This window comes from Astatotilapia calliptera, chromosome 8 (genome assembly GCF_900246225.1).
Source record: "Astatotilapia calliptera chromosome 8, fAstCal1.2, whole genome shotgun sequence".
Classification (NCBI taxonomy): Eukaryota; Metazoa; Chordata; class Actinopteri; order Cichliformes; family Cichlidae; genus Astatotilapia; species Astatotilapia calliptera.
Genome location: NC_039309.1, coordinates 20,034 through 46,346, shown reverse-complemented (window position 1 = coordinate 46,346; position 26,313 = coordinate 20,034). Strand labels below are relative to the sequence as shown.

The 26,313-nt window shown below is 39.2% G+C and overlaps 1 protein-coding gene across 10 annotated transcripts; it reads left to right on the top strand.

Annotated features, from left to right (window-relative positions):
- The first annotated feature begins 779 nt into the window (after positions 1 to 779).
- On the top strand, positions 780 to 25,915 carry lrrfip1b (leucine rich repeat (in FLII) interacting protein 1b). Of its 10 annotated transcripts, XM_026177726.1 has the most exons (19): positions 939 to 1,966; positions 8,365 to 8,448; positions 9,396 to 9,413; positions 9,632 to 9,679; positions 11,292 to 11,336; positions 11,797 to 11,847; positions 12,730 to 12,807; positions 12,938 to 12,973; positions 13,163 to 13,288; positions 13,509 to 13,679; positions 14,958 to 15,050; positions 17,213 to 17,305; positions 17,461 to 17,553; positions 18,882 to 19,020; positions 22,396 to 22,445; positions 22,548 to 22,665; positions 22,898 to 22,977; positions 23,643 to 23,747; positions 23,882 to 25,915. In XM_026177726.1, exons 1-19 carry the CDS (start codon positions 1,877 to 1,879, stop codon positions 23,990 to 23,992), a joined length of 1,629 nt encoding a protein of 542 aa, XP_026033511.1. In that variant the 5' UTR covers positions 939 to 1,876; the 3' UTR covers positions 23,993 to 25,915. The 10 variants fall into 10 exon arrangements, with proteins under 10 accessions (XP_026033502.1, XP_026033501.1, XP_026033504.1 ...); XM_026177717.1 differs by lacking the exons at positions 22,396 to 22,445; positions 22,548 to 22,665; positions 22,898 to 22,977; positions 23,643 to 23,747; positions 23,882 to 25,915 and adding an exon at positions 19,980 to 21,862 and having other exon boundaries at positions 780 to 1,217; positions 1,672 to 1,966; XM_026177716.1 differs by lacking the exons at positions 22,396 to 22,445; positions 22,548 to 22,665; positions 22,898 to 22,977; positions 23,643 to 23,747; positions 23,882 to 25,915 and adding an exon at positions 19,980 to 21,862 and having other exon boundaries at positions 780 to 1,966.
- Positions 25,916 to 26,313: the final 398 nt, after the last annotated feature.

Genomic DNA, 26,313 nt, shown 5'->3' with positions numbered 1-26,313 from the left:
TTATGAAATTCGGAGTTTCTTGAAGCTGTTTCCACAGTTTAAACTGGCATCATGCAGTTTTTCTTCTCACCAGCAGAGGGCCACAAATCGCCATCAATGAAGTTCAAGGAGATGTTAGCGACATCAGAGCTGTGCTGAACATTTGGGGGGGGTCAAGATCTCTAAATAAATAAACAAATATAAATAAATCTGGGTAAATTCCCAGATGCTTAAGCATGCAACTATTTTGTTGCTAATGCCTGAAATGAGTAAAGAAAGTCAAAAGCCTATTTATGCAAGATAATTCATAATTTTATTGTGGGGGCTATATTGGTTGGGTCTGATTATTGGGGGGTACGTATTGTTCTTATCAATATGGAAGTTCATGTCTCTTTAATTGGATCAGTTTTCAAAAGCAGCTGTGTTTGATAGAAACATGAGAAATGCTTAATGTCTTTAATATTTTATACATTGAGTACTGTTGGAGTATGGAGCATGGAGCATCCAAACAGCCTGTCTGTTCTCAGAATTTGACAACAAATTAAAGAAAAAACCATTCAAATGTGCTCTTAATATGAAAATCTGTTCCCATTGAGAGCTTCTTTCCTGTCCTGCTTAAGTGAAACAGTAAGAGCATGTGGTGAGGTTGGAAAAATCGGTGTGGAAAAATGACAGTCTCAGATGTGTTTACACTGTGAGGTCTGAGCTCAACACTTCCTGTTTGTTAAACCCGATTTAAATACATTTGGCTCAGTTATCAATAGGAACATTTATAGAATCAGTCACCTGTCAACGCTGCTTCCTGGAGTCCCTTTCTTTCATTTTTCCATGGTTTCCCTCAGTAACCAGACTCTCCCTGCCTCCCCAAACCCCAACTGAGGTCGGACTTTAAAGTCGTCATGAGACAGCTAAAGGTTTAGTCCATGAGCACTGTCACCATGGAAACGTCACTTCTGAACACACATAAAGCTGACTGATCGTTCATCAGCTTTTGTTTTCTAGCGTCTCTTCCGGCGGTGCATGTTTGATTCCTCCACAATAAAAGCCCCCTCCCTGTCACACTGCGGCGTGTCGTGATGCGTTCACTGTTAGGGAACGGCCCACCTGCGGCTCACCTGCCAGCCCGTCTCGTGTGTACATCAGGGTCCGGGAGTTAGCAGCGCCTTCTCCTCCTCGGGAGCTCCGATAAGATGGCGGATTAACGAGCTGACGTTTATTTCACCGACGCTGCAGTGACGGTTAGTCCCTGCGGAGGGGTGCGGGATCAGATGCGGGATATTTACGGTTTTCCGGCTGAGGTTTTCCGGTGGTGACGCCGGCAGACGGCTAACTTCAGCTCTCTGCTGCGGCATCTCGGCCGAAGCCGCTCCGCACGTCCTCTGACCGCAAAACCGCAGGGGCAGGATCCCGGTTTTGACACAAACCCGGGTTTATCAGGGGTTTTATTGGTTCCAACTGTCAGGTTAGTGCACCGAGGACTAAAGGGGCCCTTTGTGGATAATTCGGGCGCAGGTACACCTCTGAGTGATGCGAACTGCGGGACTCTGATCCCGGAGAGTCTAACTGCAGAATCACATTACAATCGCCTTTTTTCTTTGAAGATAGCCCGGTTTATTTTGGATAATCTCATTCTAAACTTGAAGTGGGTAGGTTCAGGACTGACGGGGGCCTTTGTGGATAATTTGGCTCCAGGTAAAATCCTCCTGGGCTATGGAGACATGAGATACGGGCCGGACCAGGAACCCGACCGGAGAGAAGCGGAGCCTGCAGCGGAGCCTAGCATCAAGAAAACCAGTTTTTAGTCTCCATCCGGCTTATTCAGGATTTTTTATTTTTTATTTTTATTTTGAGCCGCATGTCCCGGACCACGGGGGGTCTCTGAGGATCATCCGGAACCATGGGGACTCAGGGACCGGGCCGGAAGAGGATCCCAAACCGGGAGAAACTGACCGGAGAAGACGATGCACTGAACCAGATCGCTCGGGAGGTGAGGATGTTTATTAATAGACCCGCTGGTGTCGATTTGATCGATCAGGGGGAGAAATTGACATCAGAGAAACGTTTCTGTGAATCACAGCTGGTCCCAGCTGTTTAGGGCCCAGGGCCGCACACTGCTTAGGGGCCCCTCTGGACCCCGGCCAAGACTTTATTTCACAGCAGAAGATCAGAAGCATTAAATTATTACAGTAAAATATTAATATATCTGAGTAACGTCTAAAAAATTAACATTTTAAAATGTGTTTACATAAAAATAATAGGAACAAATCATGAAATTTTTACTCAATTTGAAAGTGAAATGATAAAATTACAGTATAATTTGTGTTCCAATAGTTTGATACTTCAGAGTATTGTACAGTTTTACTTTCAGTATGTCACAGATCTGTAGATCTTTGGTTCCTCATATTTTCCATCTGACTGTGACATCAGTGGATGGTGTATGGAGTCTAAATCGAGATTAAATCAGGAGATCTGCTGCAGGTCACGTTTGGTGTCACATCTGAGCGGTTTGTAGTAAAGACCTGATGATTGTGATGATGATGATAATTGGGAGGAAAAAATGTGAGAACAAAAGTGTGTCGCCCTGGGTGCTCAAGCTGGAAACTCAGACTGATGTTGCAGATTGACTGCTTTCTAACTCTGAGCCCTGACTATAATCTGTTTTTAGTAAACTGTCTGTTTCAGGTGATAGAACTTGGTATCAGACACTTTTAGTACTTGACCTGGGTTTATAGTGACCAGAGGTGATCTGGAAATAACAGACTGCATATCACCAATTGGCTGCACAGTAACGTCACTTGATCAGTTACGAGAGCACCTCCTTAACAAAAATCAAAACTGCCATTTTTGAAACAAAGGACTTCACTGGAAGTCATTTGATGTAACAACTCCACACACGTTAGGTACTACTCGACTATAATGGAGCAACGCCTATGGTATAGTTCAGGGGTATCAAATGTAAGGCCTGGGGACCAGAATTGGCCCAGCAAGGACTCTAATCTGGCCAGTTTGATGGATTTGGAAGATGTGAAGGACAAAATGTTGGATTGGTAACTTGTTAAAATGACGTTGGACGGCGGTAACACATTAACTAGCTAACCGCGCTAACGTGTTGATAATGTGCAGCCCCACATACAGGGTGATCCACGATAACTCACTAACGGAGATTTGCCGCGTTAACGTTAACGTCATTTTCACGAGATTAACACTGACAGCACTAGGTTTTCTTTTATGATAAATTTGAAGTGTGGCAGCTTCAGCTGTAATTGAAAAGCTACATAGTCTCGTCCATGTGCATTAGTTTGTTTCGTTATGTTAGTAATTCTGTTAATATTCCCTGTGTATGTACTGCCAACTTTAAAACGCAGTGCAGGGTGTGTAGTTACAAATGTAACACATTTTTGGTTTTAGAAAAGAGAAGATGAATGGAAATGAAGACAACTAAAAACTGTGTGCCACTGATCACCATCATGATTGGTGATCTCACTAGTCTGTTGCAGCACTTGGGTCCCATCACATTACAGGAAAACAGCATCTCTGCATATCTGCAGTACAAACCAGTTTAACTATGAGGGCAAGAACTCGTAAGTCATGATGCAGGCGAGATGCTGATTTGCTCTCGTTGCCCGGTTCTGGTCAGAAGCTTTCGTGGATGTGGAGTAAACATCCTTTCATCCAACCCAACACTTATCAGATTCAATGAAAACTCCCAGCATGTGTCACACCTCACTGTGGAGCTTGTTTTTGTTGTTGTTGCTGTTGCTCGGTGATGTTGCTGTTGCTCGGTTGTGGTTCTTCTCTCAGCGGGTGGTGGCGCTAGCTGTGGAGCCTCACCCTGAAACTGGTTTGGCCACATTCAGTGAGCCTGAAGCACGTACACACACACACAGCCTTTAAGCTGTGTGTGTGTGTGTGTTTCTAATCAGCAGTGTGGACACTGTTAAATCAGGCTTTTTTTTTTTCACTGGAGTCTGGTGTGACACAAATACCAAAGTTTTCCCTCCCACTGACCTACTGGGAGAACAAACACACACTCTGTACGTGTGTGTATATGTGCAACCTCTCTTAATCCCCTGCTGAAGCACAAACATTAATCTGCATTTCAGCAGTCACAACATGACGAGCCCACTCATCTTCATCACCAGCAGACTCATCATCACTGCAGTGTAAAGACAAGGACTCTTGTACATGTTTAAATATACCATCAAATTCATGTTTGATAAAGTAAAATGTTTTTAAAACCAGTAAAAGTATAATATTCAGGAGTTTATAAGTACAAAATAAACTGGTGGTACTTTTTATTATTTAAACACTAAACTAGTATTTTTATCATTTAAAAAAAAAAAAAAAGATTAATTCAAATTGTGAAAAATCTTTCCAAAAAATTAGGTACTTTTATGCTTACAATAATGAATGTATAATATAATAAAGTAATTGCATTAAAATATAAATATTTTGTAGGCTGTAGCCGCGTTTGTAGGCTGATTACGTTACAGTGACACGTCAAAGGCTGTCCAAACTCGAAGACTTCTCCAAATGCATCCGACAAATGCATCCTTAATTTCCCCAGATTTGAAGGCTGGGTTGGGCGTAGGGCTGCCATGATTAGTCGACTAGTCACGATTATGTCGACTATCAAAATCATCGACTAATTTAGTCTTCGACGCATCATTTGAAGCTTTGTAAGATCCCAAAAGACACAGGAATAAGTAAGTAGCAGGATTTAAGAGTGTAATAACGGACTGAAACAGAAGATGGCAGCACTGCGTGTATAAGGATGCCAGCTGCCGCTAAACCCCAAAGAAGAAGAAGCAGTGTCGGGTATCGTAGCTGTGTCCAAATTCAAGAATCGCATCCTCCTGTTCCCGCATTTTTAGGCCGATTACGTTACAGCGACACGACGAAGACTGTCCAAATTTGAAGACTCCGACAAATGCAGCCGACAAATGTGTCCTTCATTTCCCCAGATTTGAAGGATGGGTTGCTTCGTGGCCCAACCTATCCCAGAATTCATAGCGCAGCTCTGCTCAGTTTCCAACAATGGCGGCAGCTAGTTAGTTTTAATATTACTCTAAAATGTTATTGTTTGGCTTTTTTCAGTATTTTATTTGTTCCTAAGTAAATCGGTTTGGCTGAGATTAAAGTTATAGTTGTTACACAACTGAATAAACATCAAGCAGACAACTGATTATCAGAAGTGTGAGAAGCTCAAGAACATACTCCAGTGTCCTGTTATATTTTAGATAGCAAAGAGCAGACGGCTGGGTTTACTAAACTCCACCGAGACAATCTGCAAATTTCATTAAAAGTTTAATAAACTATCATCTTATCTTTATTTTTGGTTAGCACAGACCTTAAACACTTCAAGCTGTAAGCTAATGATAGTTATACAGTGGGGCAAAAAAGTATTTAGTCAGCCACCGATTGTGCAAGTTCCCCCACTTAAAATGATGACAGAGGTCAGTAATTTGCACCAGAGGTACACTTCAACTGTGAGAGACAGAATTTGAAAAAAAAATCCATGAATTCACATGGTAGGATTTGTAAAGAATTTATTCGTAAATTAGGGTGGAAAATAAGTATTTGGTCACCTCAAACATGGAAAATCTCTGGCTCTCACAGACCTGTAACGTCTTCTGTAAGAAGCTTTTCTGTCCCCCACTCGTTACCTGTATGAATGGCACCTGTTTGAACTCATCATCTGTATAAAAGACACCTGTCCACAGCCTCAAACAGTCAGACTCCAAACTCCGCCATGGCCAAGACCAAAGATCTTTCGAAGGACACCAGGAAAAGTATTGTAGACCTGCACCAGACTGGGAAGAGTGAATCTACAATAGGCAAGCAGCTTGGTGTGAAAAAATCAACTGTGGGAGCAATCATCAGAAAATGGAAGACATACAAGACCACTGATAATCTCCCTTGATCTGGGGCTCCACGCAAGATCTCATCCCGTGGGGTCAAAATGATCATGAGAACGGTGAGCAAAGATCCCAGAACCACACGGGGGGACCTGGTGAATGACCTGCAGAGAGCTGGGACCAAAGTAACAAAGGTCACCATCAGTAACACACTACAACGGCAGGGAATCAAATCCCGCAGTGCCAGACATGTTCCGCTGCTGAAGCCAGTGCATGTCCAGGCCCGTCTGAAGTTTGCCAGAGAGCACATGGATGATACAGCAGAGGATTGGGAGAATGTCATGTGGTCAGATGAAACCAAAGTAGAACTTTTTGGTATAAACTCAACTCGTCGTGTTTGGAGGAAGAAGAATACTGAGTTGCATCCCAAGAACACCATACCTACTGTAAAGCATGGGGGTGGAAACATCATGCTATGGGGCTGTTTTTCTGCCAAGGGGACAGGACGACTGATCCGTGTTAAGGACAGAATAAATGGGGCCATGTATCGTGAGATTTTGAGCCAAAACCTCCTTCCATCAGTGAGAACTTTGAAGATGAAACGAGGCTGGGTCTTCCAACATGACAATGATCCAAAACACACCGCCCGGGCAACAAAGGAGTGGCTCCGTAAGAAGCATTTGAAAGTCCTGGAGTGGCCTAGCCAGTCTCCAGACCTCAACCCCATAGAAAATCTGTGGCGGGAGTTGAAAGTCCGTGTTGCTCGGCGACAGCCCCAAAACATCACTGCTCTCGAGAAGATCTGCATGGAGGAATGGGCCAAAATACCAGCTACTGTGTGTGCAAACCTGGTAAAGACCTATAGTAAACGTTTGACCTCTGTTATTGCCAACAAAGGTTATGTTACAAAGTATTGAGTTGTATTTTTGTTATTGACCAAATACTTATTTTCCACCCTGATTTACGAATAAATTCTTTACAAATCCTACCATGTGAATTCATGGATTTTTTTTTTTTCACATTCTGTCTCTCACAGTTGAAGTGTACCTCTGGTGCAAATTACTGACCTCTGTCATCATTTTAAGTGGGGGAACTTGCACAATCGGTGGCTGACTAAATACTTTTTTGCCCCACTGTTTAAGAGCAGATGCATGCTGGTGCAATAAGCTGTATGTTTTACGTCCAATGGATGCATGATCTGATTAGTCGACTAATCGCAAAAATAATCGGTGACTAGTCGACTATCAAAATAATCGTTTGTGGCAGGCCTAGAGTTGAGTGTTCTCAGGTATCTCTCAGGTGTGTGCTGACAGTTAGATGGAGGGAGTGTCTCAGGTATGAAGAGAGGTGGATGGACCACATTCCTTCTGCAGTGACAGAACACACAGCTTAAATGTTGACAGGTGTTTGCACACTCGGGTGTACTGTCCTTTTAAGTGGTGTCCTGGAAACAGCAGCTTTTCTTCTCTGGTAATTTAAAGTCATTTCTGATGTTGTCACAAGTCTGGACACCTTTTCTTTTTAGACATGCCTGAGCTGAGGCATGTGTTATCAGGTGATTTGTGGCAGCCAATCACATGACACCTATAGATTGATTCAGTAATTAAGACGATGTCTCCTGTGGAGTAATTGATCAGCTGGTGTCTGACTGTGATCACCTGTACTTTATAATAACGCTGTTGTTGTGCTGATAAATCTTTTTGAATGAACCTGAGAGACACACTGATGCCCCCTGCTGGACTCACCTGAGACTCACCTGAAGAATCAAACCTCAAACATTTACATCAGTTTCACATAAATATATTTACTGTTTAACATTTTCACAGTATTTTAGGTTATTTTTGCAAGTAAGATGTTGTTTTTAATTTTATTTTTTTCAGATAAAATATTTTTAGGTTACAAACTTTTTTTTAAACTTGTATTTACATAATTATTTAATGCTTAAAATAAAAATGAAAGATTGTAAATAAGAAGTGTTAAAAAAAAAAAGAACAGAAAATGTTTCAAAATAAGCAACAAACTGTTTATTAAAATGTAATTTTCAGGACATTTTTATTTTATTTTATTTTTATTTGTTTTGGTGTGAATTTTTTTTATTATTTTTTTTTTTTTAAATTTTAAGCTTTAATGTCATTACTTTTTAGCAGCTTTAGTTTTACATTTAGAATTTAATTTAATAAAAGCAGGAAGTGGTTCAGGTTTATGGTCTCTAACAGTGACTGATGACATCACTGAGTGTATTGATTAAAGCTGAGAGGAATTTGATCGAGTTATTGATCAATGACGAACAGACAGCTGAATGAGGCTTTTATTTATTTATTTAATTTTAACTTACATTCTTATTAAAGTTACATAACATTCATGTTTTATTATCAATCACAGTTTTGGGTTTTTTTTTTGTTTTTTTTTTTGGTGTTTATTATAATTTTTTTTTATTGCTGACTCATAGCATTTGAAACCTGTGACCCGGTAATTGGTTATTGATCACAAAATTTTGGCTGATGTATTGCTCTCCATGTGTGTTCAGGCGGAGGCACGGCTGGCAGCTAAGCGGGCCGCGAGAGCCGAGGCCCGAGAAATCCGCATGAAGGAGCTGGAGCGACAGAAAGAGGTTAGCAGGCTTTTATTTTTTAAGAAACAATGATTATAATTGTGGTGATCAATTACTGATCAGAAAGAGAAGAGCTCACAATTTCACATGGAAACAGTTTATTTTACAAGCTTGTGAAAACAGTTTGATGCAAGGAGGAAAAACTGACTTCTTCAGGTATGTTTTAAAACCACGTAAATAAGAACAGTTAAAAAAAAAAAATTGAAAATGTAAAAAGCAGGTCATCTTCTCTTTGTTGATTCATTCATTCTAATGACCTTTGACCTCAGTAAACACTGTTCCTGTTCTCAAGTCTTATCTTATAAAATTTCAGGCTGTGCAGCAGGGCTGCATGCCGTAAAAAAAACTCAGTTTACTAAAGAGTAAGAATAAACAAAGACAGGAAGTCATCAAATTGTGTTTATGTGAGGTCAAAGGCCAGTCTGACTGAGCCTTTAGTCACCGCTCGGTCTGAAGTGTGGAGGTAACCCGGCCTTGTCCTGCTGTGGTGAGTCTCAGAACAACTTTATTAACAATAAATTATTACAGTGTGTCTGTTTACTGATTGTTTGTAATGATTAGTTTGTTTTCATCAGCTCTTCTGATTTTGCTTCTTATACCAAAGATATAAAAAATAAGAAAGGGCTTTGAATGACGGGTCATTGATCAGTGAGTGACTGATGAATGAGATTCAGAAAAGAGCTGAGCATCATCAGCCTCTGACAAAGTAAAAAAAACTGCTTTTGCTGTGAAAGTCGGACAAGAAGTTAAATAGTTACATTTCTATAAATGTGTAGTTACTTTGAAATTGTTGGAGACACAGACTCTGGGTTTAAAGTCTCAGCCGTTATCTCCCACTGAGCTGCAGTCTGTTTGTGTCCTCTGTCTTCATTATCCTGGACACCCCTTTGACCTTTGACCTCTGGCTTCTCTGACCTGTTTTTTCTCTCCTCTCGTTCTTCCTTTAGCTGTTTCACAGTCATAAGGTATGAATAAGTCCTCCATTCAGCCTTAACTCATTCTTTCTTTTAGTTTTATCTTTTTGGGGGAACCAGCTGGGTAGGGCTTTGCACTAACTCCACCCAGCTGGTGTCCCCAGAAGGACAAAGCAAACAGATTTCATATTTTGTCTTTGAATAGTTGAAACTTTGTCCTTTCCCCCATTTGATCTTCTCCTCTTCCACCTCTTCGTCCTCCTCTACAGAAGTATTACGGTGTGGATAATAAGTGGGGTCACATTGAGCAGTGGATGGTAGGACTCTGTGCGAGTGTCAGGCTGACACATGAAAGTTCCAGTGGAGATAAAGGGCCGTTTCATCATATTACCTGTGCAACAGCTCATAGTCAATCATATGACTCTAAAACAAGACTTGAGTTATAATAAAACACGGTCTAATAAAAAATACCCGTCGTGTAAGTACATAATAATTACATTTAGATAACAGTGTAGCATATTACATGAGCTGTATATGCAAAATGCAATCAATGCAATGCATCATTAGAAATGAAACAACATATTAAATGTGTATCCACAAATAAAACAGAAATGAATTTAAATAGGCGTTGTATTAGAAGTCATTAAAAAATAGAAAGTAAAAAGTATCCGATTTTAGAGTTTTATAATTATAATCAATATTTTAAACAATGTAACAGAACCTGTTTTCTGTGTAACATAAAATAAACCAGCCCTTTGAAGCCTCCCATGTGACTCTGGGCTGTACACGTTAACATGAGTTACATTTAAGAGTGTCACAGTTTGAAATAAAATACTAATAATGTAATTTGTTTGATATAAATATAAAAGAAAGGAAAAATAAAATTGTATTGAAAATGCCGTAATTTTATATTAAATGTTGAGTTCATATTACAGGACAGAGATCATGACAATAATTCATCAAATATTGAATTTAATTTTGTTAACACAGTGTGATTCAGCAAAAAGTTGAATAAAAGTTTAAACTTTAATGCGATTTAATGGAACGTGATGTAAGTAAAAGCAACACTAAGGTGTCTTTTATATCACGTAACACAGCATATTAAAATGTAATGAATATAAAAAAGAATAAAACAGTATTACCTTAATGTAAGCTACATGTACATGAGCACAGTTTAACGTTATGTTAAAAGTCAAATAAAACTGAGCCTGAATCCAGATGTTTGAGTGAAACCAGCTGATTTTTTTTGTCTCAATCCTAAAGCCTGACCCCATTTACCCAGCTCTTTTTTTTTTTTTTTTTTTTTAAGTGCGTAACAGCAGGAGTTTTCATGTGTCAGCAGGATGCCACTGTCTGTTGTTGTTGTTGTTGTTGTCTGTTCTGCACGTGCTCAGACAGGCTCAGATTAATGGCCTGTTTAATCCTGTCTGATAGATTATCAGTTATCATCCTCCCAGTAACCGTTCCTGCTCGCACGTCTCTGCAGCTGCTGCTGTTTCACACCTGCGTCTGATTTCTGTTTAATTCTAATTAATATTAACTTTTATATTTGTGTCAATTTGCATTTATTTTTAAATTAATAGAGCATTACTTTTAACTGCTTTTTGTGTATCTTCATTTTTTATTCTTGTATTTATACTTTTACACTGTGTTCGACTTATCCCCTAAGCAGACCTCTTTTATTACTTTTATTTTCTTTCTTTTTTTTAAAATAAGAACTACAAAATTTTTGTAGTATTTTGACAGGCTATGGTCTGTCATTTCTCCCCCCATGCTTCTTGTCTGCATGCAGCAGCCTTCATGTGTTTGTGCTTTATTAGACCATGCCAATGATGCAATAACCTGCTGTTTAACGTGTTCAGAGGACACCTGCCGCCTTCTTCTTTGGTTTCAATCTTTTAACCTGCTTTCTACTTCGTGGCCTTTCAGGAGGATAGTGAGCGGTATTCTCGCCACTCTCGGAGGCACGCGTCGGTCTGTATCTCTTTCCTGTTTTTCTGTTTCTTTATTTCTTTAACAAATTAAAAATCATGTGTGTTACCTGTCCACGCTGACTATCACACCTCCAGTTACGACTTGTGTGGAAAGGTGTATTTGGGACACTATGACATCATTGTAGGCATGGTTAGTTTCCACTAACTCACCAGGAGGTCTGAGTGTTTGGTCCCCTAAAATCTAAACACAAAGCAACATCCTAAGGCTGGATCAACTTCTAAAGAACATTAGATCATCCAATAAGCTCTGGATAGTTTACACTCAGGTCTAACTCAGGTCTAGTAAAGCTTTTTTTTTAAAGTTTTTATTTATATAGCACCAAACCACAGCAGCAGTCACCTCACGACGCTTTATGCTGTAAGGTAAAGCCTGGGCAATGACAGAATCAATGACGTGAAGAACTGTGCTGTCTGTTGATGCTCTGCTTGTTTAATTGCAGATCTCTGACGATGAGGAGAGGATGTCAGTTGGGAGTCGAGGCAGCCTCAGGGTGAGTTCACATCTCAGCATTTTAACCACAGAAGAAGAGTTTACTACATAAAAACCTAGTTTTTATGGACACTGCTCAGGTTCTGCTAATGGACTGCGGCTCGTTAAGCTGCTGTATGAAGCATTTTGGTGGTAAATGACAGAGGTTGAACGTGAAGACTAGATATGAGCAGCTCGTTCAGAGCTGCAGAGCTTCATGCTGATTACTGCAGGTCATGTACAGACGGGGACGCTGCTGCGGCAGCTGTAAGCAGGAAAGAGACAGGAGGCCGATTAATAATCAATAACATCAAGAGGTTGAGTCACATCATGAGCTTGCTCATTGTGAGGTCACTTCTTGTGAAAATAAAGAGTCTGGTCGTCTCTACCTGTCTGCAGCCTTCAGCGTTTTTCTCTGATGCTCCTCGCTGCCACGGCTATAGGGTCTGACTCTCTGACATCACTTCCTGTGGTTGTGTGTAGCTCAGTAGAAGATCAAACTGAGTAGCAGTGAAGTTAGAGCAATGATCAAACTCATTATTGACCCACATGCTGATTTCATCCTGATTAATCAAAACATTTAAGTTCCATTGATCATTAATGAGTTTGATCAGTTTTCTAAAGATTTATTTTTACATCTTGATAAAGTGATAAACAACTGATGACACCAACTCTTTTCTTTCTTCTTTCTTTCCCTCTCTACCTCCTTCCTGTGTCACCTTCACATTTAATTTTTGATCCTCTTTTTCTCTCATCTCCTTTCTTCCTTCCTTCCTTCAATCCTAATTTTTCTCCCTCCGTCCTTTTTTTTCTCCTTTCTCTTATTTCCCTTTCACCTGCATTCATTCCTTTTCACCCTTCCTCTTTTCCTACATCCTCTGTACCCTCCTCCTCCTATGTCCAGCCTTCGGACTACAGCGGGTTTCTGGGTTCGGGTTCTCGGGCCTCTTCCAGGGCCAGTTCAGCTCGGGCAAGCCCAGTGGTGAGCTCTCATCTCTGGATGTCTCAGTCTGACTCTGTGGCCCCCCCTGCTGGCTGCTCGCAGCCTCACTCATTGAAGTTTACAGTAAAACTCAATCAGTCATATCAATAATCAGTGTTTCTGTGTTCAGGTGGAAGAGAGGACAGACAGAGAGTTCCCAGATAAAGTGAGCCCACTCTTGATTTTATTTTATCTTTTTAAAAACATCATATGTTTTTTAAACTTGTATAAAATTTATGTTTAATATTTATTTTTTAAAAACTAAAATACTGTAATTTTACCAAGTAAATACATTTTTTGTTATTGATTTATTTTAAATGATCTGATATAAATTTGGTAATCATTTTTGTGTCAGGGCTCTAGGACGGCCTCGACGCTCTCAGCAGCCACTCTGGCCTCGCTGGGCGGAGCCTCATCTCGCAGAGGAAGCTGTGACACGTCATTCTCCGTAGAAACCGAAGCGTCCATTAGAGAGATGAAGGTCACGTTTAAAAAAACCATGAGACAGTTTCTTTAGTGTTTGAAACAAGTTGAATTCAAGATTTAAATAAATGTGTCTCAAGCACTCACCAGTTTTAGTGCTCATGTTGAATAATGAATTAATGAATAATAAATAATAAATAAATAAATGTACAAAGTTTGTTTCAAGGGCTTTACTGTGATAAATATGAAAAAAATAAAAACCTATTTTGTGACTGTAGGACTCTCTGGCGGAGACTGAGGAGAAGTACCGTAAAGCGATGGTTTCTAACGCTCAACTGCACAACGAGAAGTCGACTCTGATGTATCAGGTGGAGACGCTGAGGGAGGAGCTCAACGAAATGGAGGAGCTGCTGTGGGAGACGCGGCGCCGCTGCGACGATGCACACAAGGTCACATATTTGTATACATTTATATTTGCAACCATGTTTGATATGAATAGAGTCAAAGAAAAAGAAAGTCCACGTATCATCTTTATATATCATCACTGTGTCTCATTTATTTGAAAAAAACTGAACCCAAATATAGAACCACAAGTGTCTCAGTCGGACTGAGGTCTGGACGTTTGTGGCATCTAACGTTTCTAACGGAGATTTGCTGCCGTGCTTTGGATCATCATGCTGTTACCCAGTTTCAGCTGTGACACTAACGGCCTCAGATTTAACTCGAAAACTTTCAGTTCACTTTCTTGTCACAAGAAGGGAAAGTTGTTCAGTGCAGCAGCTTATATGATTTTGATTACAGCAGTGAAAAACATAAACATGCAATAAATACAAAAAAAAAATTATTACAAAAAAAAATTAAATATACCTAAAATCTCATCTGTGAAGGTTCTCAGTCCATCCAGGTCATTGTAGTTATGGATCTTCGAAAGAAAAACGTCTGGGCTTCTTTAAGTTTCTTGAATTGAAGACGTTGTTTTTTTTTTGTTTTTGTTTTTGTTGTTTTTTTCTTTGAGAGCTTTAACCTTAAATGTAAAGGCTGAAATTCTGCTTACAGGCTGTGATACATTCAGCTTTCTGAAGCACCAACACCTCTGAGATTACAGCGTTCTCAGAGTATCTTACTTCCTTGTTTCATAGCATTCTGTAACCCAGGACTGCTCTGCACATTTCACAACATGTGATCAGTAAAAAAGATTCAATAAAAAAACATTATCTTTTCTCTGAGACTTGCACGGTGTGATCTCGGGGTGAGTTTGCTGGGACGTCCTCTCCTGCCTTGAATGTTTTCCACTTGTGAATAATCTTTCTCACCGTAGAATGATGGACCTCAGATTGTTTGAAATGACCTCATAACCTTTCCCAGATTGACAGGAAGCAGCAGTTGCTTCTCTAATATCATTGATTATGTCTTCCTTACCTTCATGTTAACACACCTGAAACTTCAGAACTGCTCAAAATGCACCTTGGTGTTACCGACCCTCATAGTTCCTTTGGAAGCAGTGAGGCTGGAGTTTGTTCTTCATGAACAGTTAAATATTGTGAAATAAAGACACGGCATAATATTAGATGTGTATTACGTTTGGTACATAAAGCCTAAGCAATTTAAAGAGGGTCTTCTTTTTTTTTTACCATGTCTGTAATTATCTTAACTGCAGATTTGAGGATTTTTTTTTTTTTCTCGTCTACTGTTGTTGTTTATCAGTGTGTGTTTGTGTGTGTTTTCAGGAGTGGGAGCGTGAGCGTCATGCTCACAGCTTACTGCAGTTTCACTTCAAAGACATGAAAGAAACTCTGAGAAAGACTGAGGAGCTGCTCACGGTTGGTTAACACGCACACTATGTTACTTTTAATTACAGCGAAGACATGTAGCAGAAACAGTTGAGCACACAAAGTCCAAAAAGCTCAAACTAAAGCAAAAAACAGAGATAAATATGACACCAAACGAACAAATCGCTGTTTGTAATTCATTTGACATCTTTGTAACAGTATATAAGGAAACTATCTGATAACTTTGTACACCAGTGAATTCATACACTGCATAATATATATATATATATATATTTTATTTTTTTATTTTAGGGGTGCAACGATACACAAAATTCACGGTTCGGTTCGATACTTTGGTGTCACGGTTCGATATTTTTTCGATACAAAAAAATGTTCATGCCTTTTTAATTTGTCATTTATTAAAATCATAAATATATATTTTAACTCAAAAGTACAGTTTTTAAATTTAATCCTAACCCTTGTGCGTGTTTTTTATTTTGACAGCGAATGCGCACCTGCGGACCACTTATGTGCAGCCCTGGTTATTTAGCTCGTCATATTGCAGCCACAGAAATTATTTTGTCCATGAAACCATAAAGCTGCACTTTCTTTTTGCCTTATAGTCTGATTTGTCATAACTTCTCCGTTTTGTGGTAAGCTTTTCTTTGGCTGTCACTTCTTCACCCTGACCTGTCTTATTTGGCTCAGCAGAACTAAAATATATATCTGTCTGTGAAGGTTCTCAGTCATCCAGGTCATCGTAGTCAAATATAAATCCTGCTGCTTTTACACACGTACTCACATAAGCTCAGCGATTCTCTGCGCGATCAACCTCTCACATGTTTAAGCTGCGGGAGATTTCACTTGTCATGTTTGCATAGTAAGCTAACAATTAATAAGACGATGTCAGAGGAATTGGTGCACAAATTATCATCACTCACAGATCAGTGCTGTCGCTCTCTATACACAGTTCGCGCGATTGCAAAGTGAAAGCAAAAAAACAAGCGCAAATTCAAACGCGATTTCAATATGTCACATATTGACAGTGGCTCACCGATGCCAATGACATAATTACCCAGCTACATTTCCGAAAGAATGCAAAAGCATTGACATATATTTTTCCTTCCTACAATAGCCCGACGGGCAGAGATAGATTTTGGTACCCCGACTGAAAAAAATTGCTAGCCCCAGGACGTTGGGCTAGCGATATTGCGAGCCCTGTATCTGATTGAGGAATCACTCATCTTTAGAAAAGAGTTTATTACAGAGAAATGTCTCTTTCCAAAATAAAAGCTATACTATCCGCTTCTTCTGGGCTATATTCTCAGCAGCATATTAAACAGCTGTCTAAATGACTCGGCTAAAGTTAGTAGCATGCTTGCTTGTTTTTTTTCTGCTTCCACTTGTCTTTGCACTAGGATGATGTCGGCGTAAATGCGCAGTCATATTCGTTGTGTTCCCACTAGTGCTTTCAGGTTAATCTCGTTGAAATGACCTTAACGCCACAACACGGCAAATCTCCGTTAACGAGCTACCGCCGATCGCCCGTGCATGGGGCTAGACGGCCAACACGTTAACGAGCTAACTGCACTAACACACTAGTTCCCACCCATGTAATTGAGCATTGCATGGCACATCCAACATACTGTTTTACTTTAGTCCATGACTCGCTTACCTTCAGGGTCATACGTCACATGAAAACCAAAATAATTCCAAACGCCAGATCTGAATGAGGGTGGGGGAGGTCCATGTTGTAAGGAGAGCTTAACTTCTGCCTCGCTAGCTTGCCCTGCGCTCTTCCTTCTGACGATGCTGTCTGTGTTGAGCGCTCAGTGAATCTGCGTTCGAATACTCCGCCTAGGCTGCACTGTCGACCCTAGGTGGAGTAGTCGAACGCAGATTCACTGAGCGCTCAACACAGACAGCATCGTCAGAAGGAAAGTTGATAAAATAAATTACAAATGTTGTATTGTTCGATACATATGCGTACCGAACCGAAAGCACTGTATCGAACGGTTCAATATCGATACGCCTGCTCATTAGAAAACTCGTATGACTGTTTGTGTTGACGGTTGACTGGGCCGTCTAGGTGCTTGTCTGGGCTGTGTGGCCGTCCTATTCCTCCTCTTTTTCTTTCTTTCCTTCCGCCTTCTTCTGCTCTTTACTCATTTTTACTGCTTTCTGCTGCCCTCGTCTGGGTCTATGGTGAACAGGAAGTGGCTGACCTGCGTTTGAAGAGCAGCAGTTACTGTCAGGAAGTTTCTGACCTGCAGGAGGCGCTGCAGTGGAAAGACAAAAAAATCGGGGTATGGTTTCATTCAGTGCTTTACGATTTTCAAACTTAAGTCTGAAGCTTCACTTCTTCTTTCTTAGGGTTTTACTTTTCTTTCCTTCACTAACTCTTTACTTTCTTCCTTACTTGCTTACTTCTTTCCTCTCCTCCCCGCTCGTTGTCGCTCAGGCGTTGGAACGGCACAGAGAAATCTCGGACATTGTTTGCATTGAGCGTGACCGGCTCAGAGACGAGGTGGTTCGACTGCGAGATTTACTAAAGGTATCAAACTCTGAAGAGCAGCAGCAAGAGCTCAGAGTTGAGAATACATCTGATTTCATCAGTTTAGCATTTTAAAACTGAGCATTAGTTCCATAAACTAACATGTAAAAACCTTCTTTTAAAAAAAACAATCTGAAAAACCTTTGAGTTTCATTTCACCTAAAATCTCATGCATTGCACTTACAAAAGATAAATTGTTAAATTTTGTTCTTATTGCAATGAACCTTGTGTCAATTAAAAAAAAAAAAAAAAAATTAGGTATCTAAATCTGTTAAAGACTTGTTAATCTGATAAACCTTTATAAATTTGCCCTTTTTTGTCAAGTTACAGCTTTATTATACAAATTAACTTTTTAGATCCCTCATGTTTTATATTTTTATTACTGTTATTTCTCTGTTCTGTGGTAAATAAATGGGACATATAGAGTTCCAATGAACTAATGAAACTTTTAATTTTCAGTGGGGGGGGTTTTCTGCAAAATTGCTTCTTTACTCCTTTAAAACTAATTTTTAATTGATAAAATTGTTTAATGTTTCTAATTTTTTTTTTATCTAAATAAATTCAAATGAATACATATATTTACATGAAAGTGAAAAGCTTTGATGCCATGGTCCATTTTAGCATAAATTATATTGTTAAAATTAAACCTATTCTATCATACTTTTATAACTAACATTTCAACTTTATTGATATTAAGGTCAAATTATTTAATTTTATATAAAGTTTATAACTTTCTTAACATTTCAATTTGTGCCTCTAAATGTGAAAGTTTATTTTGAAACATGTTTTGCTAAATTACAGATTATTCTCTCTGCACTTTAACCACTTAAATTTATACTTGCAAAAAAGTTTTTTTTAGGGTTTTTTGTTTGTTTGTTTGTTTGCTTTTCTTGGAGGGAAAGTCGGCGCTCATTCCTTTTGAAACTGTGTCAGTATCTACACTCTTTTCTACATTTATCAGAATCTTTAAACTAACTTTTTGAAAAATTTAACTAATTTAGAATTTATTCTCTAAAACTTTCATTATTTTCTTTATTAAAATTACGGTATTCCTTTTAAAGCATTTAAAAAAGGGGTTTATGTTATTAGAATATTTATTTTAGTTTGCTGTGTTTTTAAATTTTATAGCAAGTTTCTAAATCTTACGCAAATACATCGTGACATCTGTTAACTGTCACAGGACAGTTAATGTGAAGCTGTTTAAGATTTTTAAAATTGAACTGTAGGCTTTCTGACTAAATACAAGAACCAACGTTCACACACAGAGGGCGACTGGTATTGATTATGTTGTTGACTGATTACTGATTTTATGAATTTCTGCTGGACAGAAAAACGGGGTAACCATCTCTCCTGACATTACCACCAATGGGGATGCGGAACTCGGTGGGAACGAGGACGATATAAGTGCAGAATCTGCCTCTCGACTGGCTCAGGAGTCTCCTCAAGGTGGCAGAGAGAACATGCTTGGTAAGACCCAAATAAACCTTTCATAAGAATATATAAGTGTTTGGGTGGGGGGTGGGGTTTTTTTTTTTTTTTTTTGACTTTTTTATTCCTTTAATTATTTATACATTTATTATAAATATTAATTATTTTATTGTTATTGTTTTTAATCTTTTATCTTTTTTGACGTATGTCCAACTTATATTTTATGATTATGTAAGTGTACATGTAGAAGAATAGGTGCTAACTTTACAGTAGTTAATGTGAATGCAAATAAAGCATTAACTTATCAACATCATATTATAGTTTTAATACCACAACATTTATGTTTAATGTTAACATTTTGAAATTATAATTGTCAGAATTGCTACAATGTTTTAAAAGGTGTAATTCAGTGTGTTCAGTTTTTTAAAATCCAGAGTACATATTTTTATTTAGGATATTAGATTGTAAATTACAATTCTGACTTTAAAAAATTTGTTATATTTTAAGTCATTATTATTAGTTACACAAGTTTGTAGCAGGAATATGACATATGGAATTTTGAGATATGTTAGCATAAAACTGGAGTAGTTTATTTTCACTTGGCATTGGTAATTTTATTTTTGTAATGTTTCATCTCCTTTTACTTTACTGAACCATTTTCTTTTTTTGTTTGTTTTTGTTTCCCTTTTTTTAATATCGCATGATGTGCATGTCTGAATGAGTCTCTAACAAACACATGCTTGCGTAATCTTTCTTTAATTTTGATAAAAATCTCAAATGATTTCAATCGCTTCAGCATCGTATCTGGATTTTTAAAATCAGCTCTTCGAGTTCGTGCTACAGAAGATTAATTCAAGAATTGACGTTTAATCCCTCTGATCGCCTTCTTCCTTCATCACCACAAGCCAGTTAATTCTCTTCTAGACAGTTAATTTATGTTTTACTTCTCTAAGAGTCAGCTGTGTTTGGTCCTCCAATGTTTCTTCCTGGTCTTTCAGGAAAAACTAAAGAGTGGGAGACAAAAGAAGGCAACAGACCACCTGAGAACAACAAGAAAAACTACCTCTGGAAAGTTCTTAAACGGTCAAAGTCATTGAATGACATTTCCACCATCAGCAAAAGCAAGTTGATCAAACAGCCTATAGAAAGACAAAACACAGCTGACAAACATCTAGGAGGAAACGAGGCTGCAAGAACCAAGCAACCAAGACCCAAGAGAATCAAGAAAATCCAGAGCAGGCAACATGGACGTCTTCTACATAGAAAGAAAGGAGCCAAACTACGTATGAATAAAGAAAGGCCAGGGGCTGCTTGTAAGATATATGAACCAAAAATGGCAACCAAACCTAAAAATAAATTTGGGCTGGTTTCAACGGCACCAGCAAACCAGGATCCAACAGAAGAGACACACTCCTTTAGTGAACAGATCGGCAAAACTCAGGAAAATTCAGAAAAATGCCCTGAGGTTGTTTCACCTGTTCTCAAATCAAAACTTTTTCATCATCCTACTGAACATGTCATTCAGGATAGCAAAGTGGTACTGCTTAGTGTATCAAGTCACAATTGTGATGTTTCTGGTAGTGTGGAAAAGGTTCAGGTGGACAAAGACACATTTCATGAAACAGCTCAATCACCCGAAGAACTTAAAGACCAGAGGATTCATGAACCAGCTAGACATAGTTCCTCCAAATGTGCAGAACGTAACATTCAAACATCAAAATCATTTGCCCCACTGGACATCTGTGCTGGTTTGGAAAAGATGACTCAAAATATCCACCAAGGATTTGCTGGAAATCAAGTTTTTGTAGTTGAAATCTCGCAAATCTTCTCAGAAATCCTGGGATCTCTTCAAAAGTGGACTTCAGATGTGGAAAATATATTAAAGAACAAGCCTAGTCAGCATAACAAAGAGCAAACTGGCCACATGATGGATCCTACACTTAATAAACATGTGGAAAAATGTCTGACCAGACCTTTAGGCCTACTGAGAGACCATTCAGCTTCAAGGATGTTGGAAGTAGCCTCCACAAGTAAACTGTATGCAGATAATCTGGATCGTCCTATGAATGCTGACCAAAAGGCACAAAGGATCATGTCTAAAACCCATGAAATGGAAGTGGTAGAATTGTTTGGAGGAAATCCTGCTGATATAGATGACACAACTGTAACAAGTTGCTCAGAGCCTTTTGTTTTTATCGACTCCTACTTCACTAAACCTGAAGAGGCCACAGCAAAGGTGTCTGGGTCAAATCTGGGTTCGTCAACAAGTTCAAAGAGATTCAAGAGTCAAAGCTGTCATGTAGTAGCTGCCAAAAATTCAAAGGAGTTGGTCGGAGAAGCTGACAGTTGTGAGGAGATCAACGAGGATGGCCAGCAGATGGAAATGGAGGCTCTTGCTGAAGTTGGAAGCATGAAATGCCACAGAAGACAGAGAGAGTCATGTTCAGACTGCAGGAAAAATAAAAAATCTGAGTGCAGCATTTCCTAAAATCACAAGAATGAAGGAAATAATGATTTGGTAGTCACGGTGTTGGAGCTTTAGATTCTAAATTATTAGACTTTGAAATATCAATGAAGCATCAGTACTGTTATCAGTACGTAAGTATTTGAACTGATCAAATAAATAAAGTGAATATTTAAACCATTCACCTATAAATATGTTCTTTACTGACATGTTTTAATAAGCTGACTGCTTGGAAATTGTTTTCTTGACAGTTAATTGCAACACTGTACAAGGGTAAGCAGCTGTAAACTTTAACTGCCATGAATTTGGCATCAAAACAATTACATGAAATCAATAGTTTATTTCTGTTTAAATGGGTTGATGGTATTTTTAAAAAAAAAAATTTCAGATTAATAAAATGCACTTGTTTGAAAAGAATATTTGTCTGTATTTTACATTTGAAATTTTCTATCATGAATAAATGTAAAGTTTTATTAAGTAATTTTTGGCTTGAGGAAGCAGAAAGGCTTCAAATTGGTGCCCAGTACACTTAAAGAACTTAAAGAACTGATAACTTCAGAGTCAGAGTTTTAGATTAGCTTTTCAAGGATCTACATTGGGTCCTTTTATATTTTCTATCATGTTTCAGCTGCTCAGACACAACACATGCAAAGTGTGTTTGAAAAACCACAACTAGTCAAAGGACTTTACTTAATGGAGCTTTTAACTTCCATTTACAGGATTTATTATTATTCTCACATAATGCGTCACTCATAATGTTCTCGGGAAGGATTGGCACAGATCTTTTCCAACACAATTAAAGGGGCACTCTGCTCACAATCAATAAAGCTATAATGAAAGGCAGATGTGCCGAATCAGTGTTTGATGTTTAATTCAAGGTTAAACCATAAGAGAATTCAGGCTAGAATAATATGACTGTTTCCTGGACTAATTTTTTTCTGCTGTTTCAGAGTTTCGGCTGAAAAAACTTTTTGAAGAAAGAGAGAGTTTACAGGATCAGGTGAGTTGCCTGTATTATAAAGTTGGAAAGCACCTCCACTGCAGATTTGTTTAATCCGATGTTAGCCAAGTATATGAAATGTGCTTCTGAATGTGTGAACAGGTGAGGCTACTGCAGTCTCAGCTGGATCAGAGACAGAAGATCATCACAGAAGGAGTTCAGAATACAGAAAACGATGGTCTGGAGAACGGGATGGACTCTCATCTGCTAGAACTGCAGAGTGAGTCTTCATCATTTTCATCCTTTTTAATCTTTCATCCTGTTTAATCTTCCTCATCTACCCCTTGCCATTCTTCAGTTTCATGTTTTCTGTTTAGTTTTGTCGTTGTTGTAGTATTCACAAAATGTACATTGGATTTGTGAAATTTCTGTGGATTCGTTGTCAGTGAAATTAAATAATAATTAAAATGATCATTAAGTTTCTTTGTTCGTTTGATTTTCTTTTTCTGTAGGAGATGCCAACAGACAAATCAGTGACCTTAAATTCAAATTAGTGAAATCTGAACAGGAAGTCACCACGCTTGAACAAAATGTAAGTACTGACATGCTTAAGTGTTTCCTTCCCAAATGGGTTCAATCTCAGAAATATTCAAACAAGATAAATCTTTGGAGCACCTTTATCATAGGTGCACTGCATGGACAGAAGTGTTTGACCACACCAACTGTAAATCCCTGTTTATCTAGGTCTCTCAGTTCCACTGAAGGAAAATGTTCATGCTTCGGCTTACTGTCACATTTTGGAAAATTCTCTACTTCCAGCTTTGCGTGAACCGTTTTGGGGAAGGTCCTTTTCTCTTGTGCCACTGTGCACAAAGTGAGGTACATAAAAGCTAGAATGAATGAGTTTGCTGTGGAAGAAATTAACCGCCCTGCACACAGCCCTAATATCTGCTCCATCACATACCTTTGATATGAAGTAAAATGGAGACTGCAAATGTCAAAACATCATTGTCTGACCATAAGCCTTCCCAGAAGAGCAGGAGCTGTTATAGCTGCGATGAGGGGATCAGTCAAGATGTGTGGGATGTCATAAAAGCTCCTGTAGGTCTTTCTTGTAGCTTGGCCAGGAAACACAACAAAACTGTTTAGTTGTACTCACTCCCTCCCTAAAAGTCCACTTTCATCTGACTTCATCAAGAAGTTTGAAACTTTATCTGCCTTAAATAAGACGGTTCATGTTGCTGTTGATGTCCTCAGGTAATCCGTCTGGAGGGTCAGGTGAGTCGCTATAAAGGGGCATCGGAGAATGCAGAGAAGATCGAAGATGAGCTAAAGGTAGAGAAACGAAAGCTGCAGAGAGAGGTGAGAGCACCACCTTCTGTCTGGGAGTTGACTTTCCTTGCTTTGTGTTTTCTGGTTTCTTGGGCATGTATTCTGTCTTCACTGTTTTCTATGTGAGCACTAAGGAACATTTATTGTTTCTATGTCTCTCGCAGCTCCGCTCAGCTCTGGATCGGATTGATGAGCTGGAGGTCAGTAACAGCCACCTCTCCAAGCGCCTGGAGAAGATGAAGGCCAACCGTAATGCCCTGCTAGCCCAGCAGTGATTGCTCTTCCCATCTTCATCTCCAGAGACAATCAGACCTGAACAGAATGTCTTTGCGAGTGCTTGATTTTACTCTAAATAAGCACCAGATATGTGGTGTTTGCTGAGGCAGTGAAAACAAACCAAAACCCGAATCTGAGAAAATGAAATGTGATCTTTAATGTAGCTCTGTGAACACATGCCATCCATAGTCATGGCAGGATTTACCACATCGGACTTCAGACTGTAGCATTGTCCATCCATCAAGCCTCAGAGGACAAAAAAACAGAGCAGATCGAGCCAGGAGACACAAAAACCTCCACTGCATTAAAGCAATGTATTCTAGTTCAACATCCACGTATTTTAGTTCCAGAGGTTAGAGCAAAGATCATCATGTTGGCTCAACACTCCTTACGCCCCAGCAGAAGCTAAGAAATTCTGGTTCCACTCAGTATGTCTTTACTGGAGCCATTTGTAGAAGCTTCATAGTACATCCATGGTTATCTTGCTTAAACAATCCCATATCGAGCATTATCTGTGGACATGGAAGTCCATATCCAGGCCATCTTGTAGAAGCTTTACAGTCTTTCATCAAATAGTTTACACATGATAGGTGATGAAAAAGGAGTGATCACTTTTCAATGCTTGTGGACAGTTTAGTCAGTGACTGGAAGTGATTTATTTAGTCACCAGCCTCACTGTGCTTTTATCAATCCCTAAAGGCTGAGCAATGCTACCTGTACTCAGTATTTTATTGTTTTTCCTTTTCTTTTTAGGAAAGCCTCAACCTTAAGCAGCCTCAAATGGATATACATGAATAGTTGTGGCTTTTGAAAAATGTTCTTGTTCATGTTAGTGAGGTCTGTTGGAACAAAACCAAACCAAATATATTTATGCGGCATGACTGCAGCACATCTTCTCACAATATATAGGTTGCCTTGAACAAAATATGTTTCAGTAGTCCATATATTATAGGGTAAAGTTTTCATGAGCATTTTTAAACAAGAGCTGAAGCAGGAAAGTGCCTATGAAATCGCCCCAAATTCAGTGTTTTATCATCATATCCAACCTCTCCCCTGATTTTGTATTTATTTAGCTATTATCTAATATCTAAAGGTCACATTACAGAATGTGCAGACTTAAAAACAAAACTAAGCAAACAGAATGTGACCATTTATCTGTGTTTTTACCCTCTGACGCTCCTAATGCACATTAAAAACCATCAGAGCTGCAGTTGTGGTGTCCCAGTGTGGGTAAACATCGCCCACCTGGCCCTCCAGGTGTGTTAAAACAAACTCTACATCTGCCTCATCAGCATCCATCTGTGTGCAGTGTGGCACTACCTCTTCTCCAATACTTGGGGGCGCAGTTTCCCTCAGAGACTGGACAGGAACCTAACCCAGATAGCAGTGCCCAGCGCCACCCAGTATATTTTATTGATGGAACCAGGCAACAGAAGGAGGTGTGGCCACAGTGGAGGAGGTCATCTTGTGTCTCTGTGTTGGATTTTGGGACTTTTCTTGGCACATGGGATGTTAAATCACCAGCTTGTAAATGTAATGAATGAATGAATGGATGAAGAGTTTGAATTGCTGTTTTGATCCAGTGAGAGGGATTTTCTACGGCAGCACCTATGTTTGTCTCTCTGGGTGTTGAAGGATGTTTGGATCAAACTCTTCAAGTGTTAATCTGATAATCAATAATCTCTGATGTTTTTGTGAATGTACGGGTCGCTGCCTGCTGAGCAGAAATCATCAATACAAGCTGATCCTGATCATTCAGTGTGCAATATTTTATCTCATGTTTGGGGAAACTTTCATCTATTTTATTGTATCGGCTGTCCTATTGATTAGGATGCGGGGTGTCAATATATCAGTCAGTGGGGTTTTATTGATTTTATTGATCAGTGTGATGGAGTATTCAATTAAACTCATGCAATATCTCATTGTGTTTGTGGTTTCTGTGAATGAACAAGCCTTCTCAGTTAAAATCCACCATCCACTTGCCTGTAGTACTAAACTGGATTGGCTTGAGGGACGTGACCTTCTGCTGTTTGTCATCTCACTGTAAGGTGACTCATAACACTAATGGACAGGCCGCTGACTGGACTTCTTTGCCGGCGCAGGTGGCCTCCGGACCGGTTTTGTCGACGCCGCTGCCCTCCCCACGGCTGGCCTCCGGACCTGTTCCGTCTCTGTCGTCGGCCTCCGGGTTGGCCACCTGAAATGTCTCAGTGGACTCTGTTTTGGGTATGCTTCGATAAAATTCAGTTAAAATGACAAACAGTCTAATTGGAACAGTTGCATGTTATGGACTTGCGCATCAGAAGCACATGAGCAATCA

Bases quoted from the DNA above. Each gene is read 5' to 3' on its own strand.
- lrrfip1b (XM_026177717.1), top strand. From the start codon at position 1,877: ATGGGGACTCAGGGACCGGGCCGGAAGAGGATCCCAAACCGGGAGAAA. The intron at 17,554-18,881 runs GTATCAAACTCT...TCTGCTGGACAG, and splicing joins GACTGCGAGATTTACTAAAG to AAAAACGGGGTAACCATCTC. The intron at 19,021-19,979 runs GTAAGACCCAAA...CTGGTCTTTCAG, and splicing joins TGGCAGAGAGAACATGCTTG to GAAAAACTAAAGAGTGGGAG.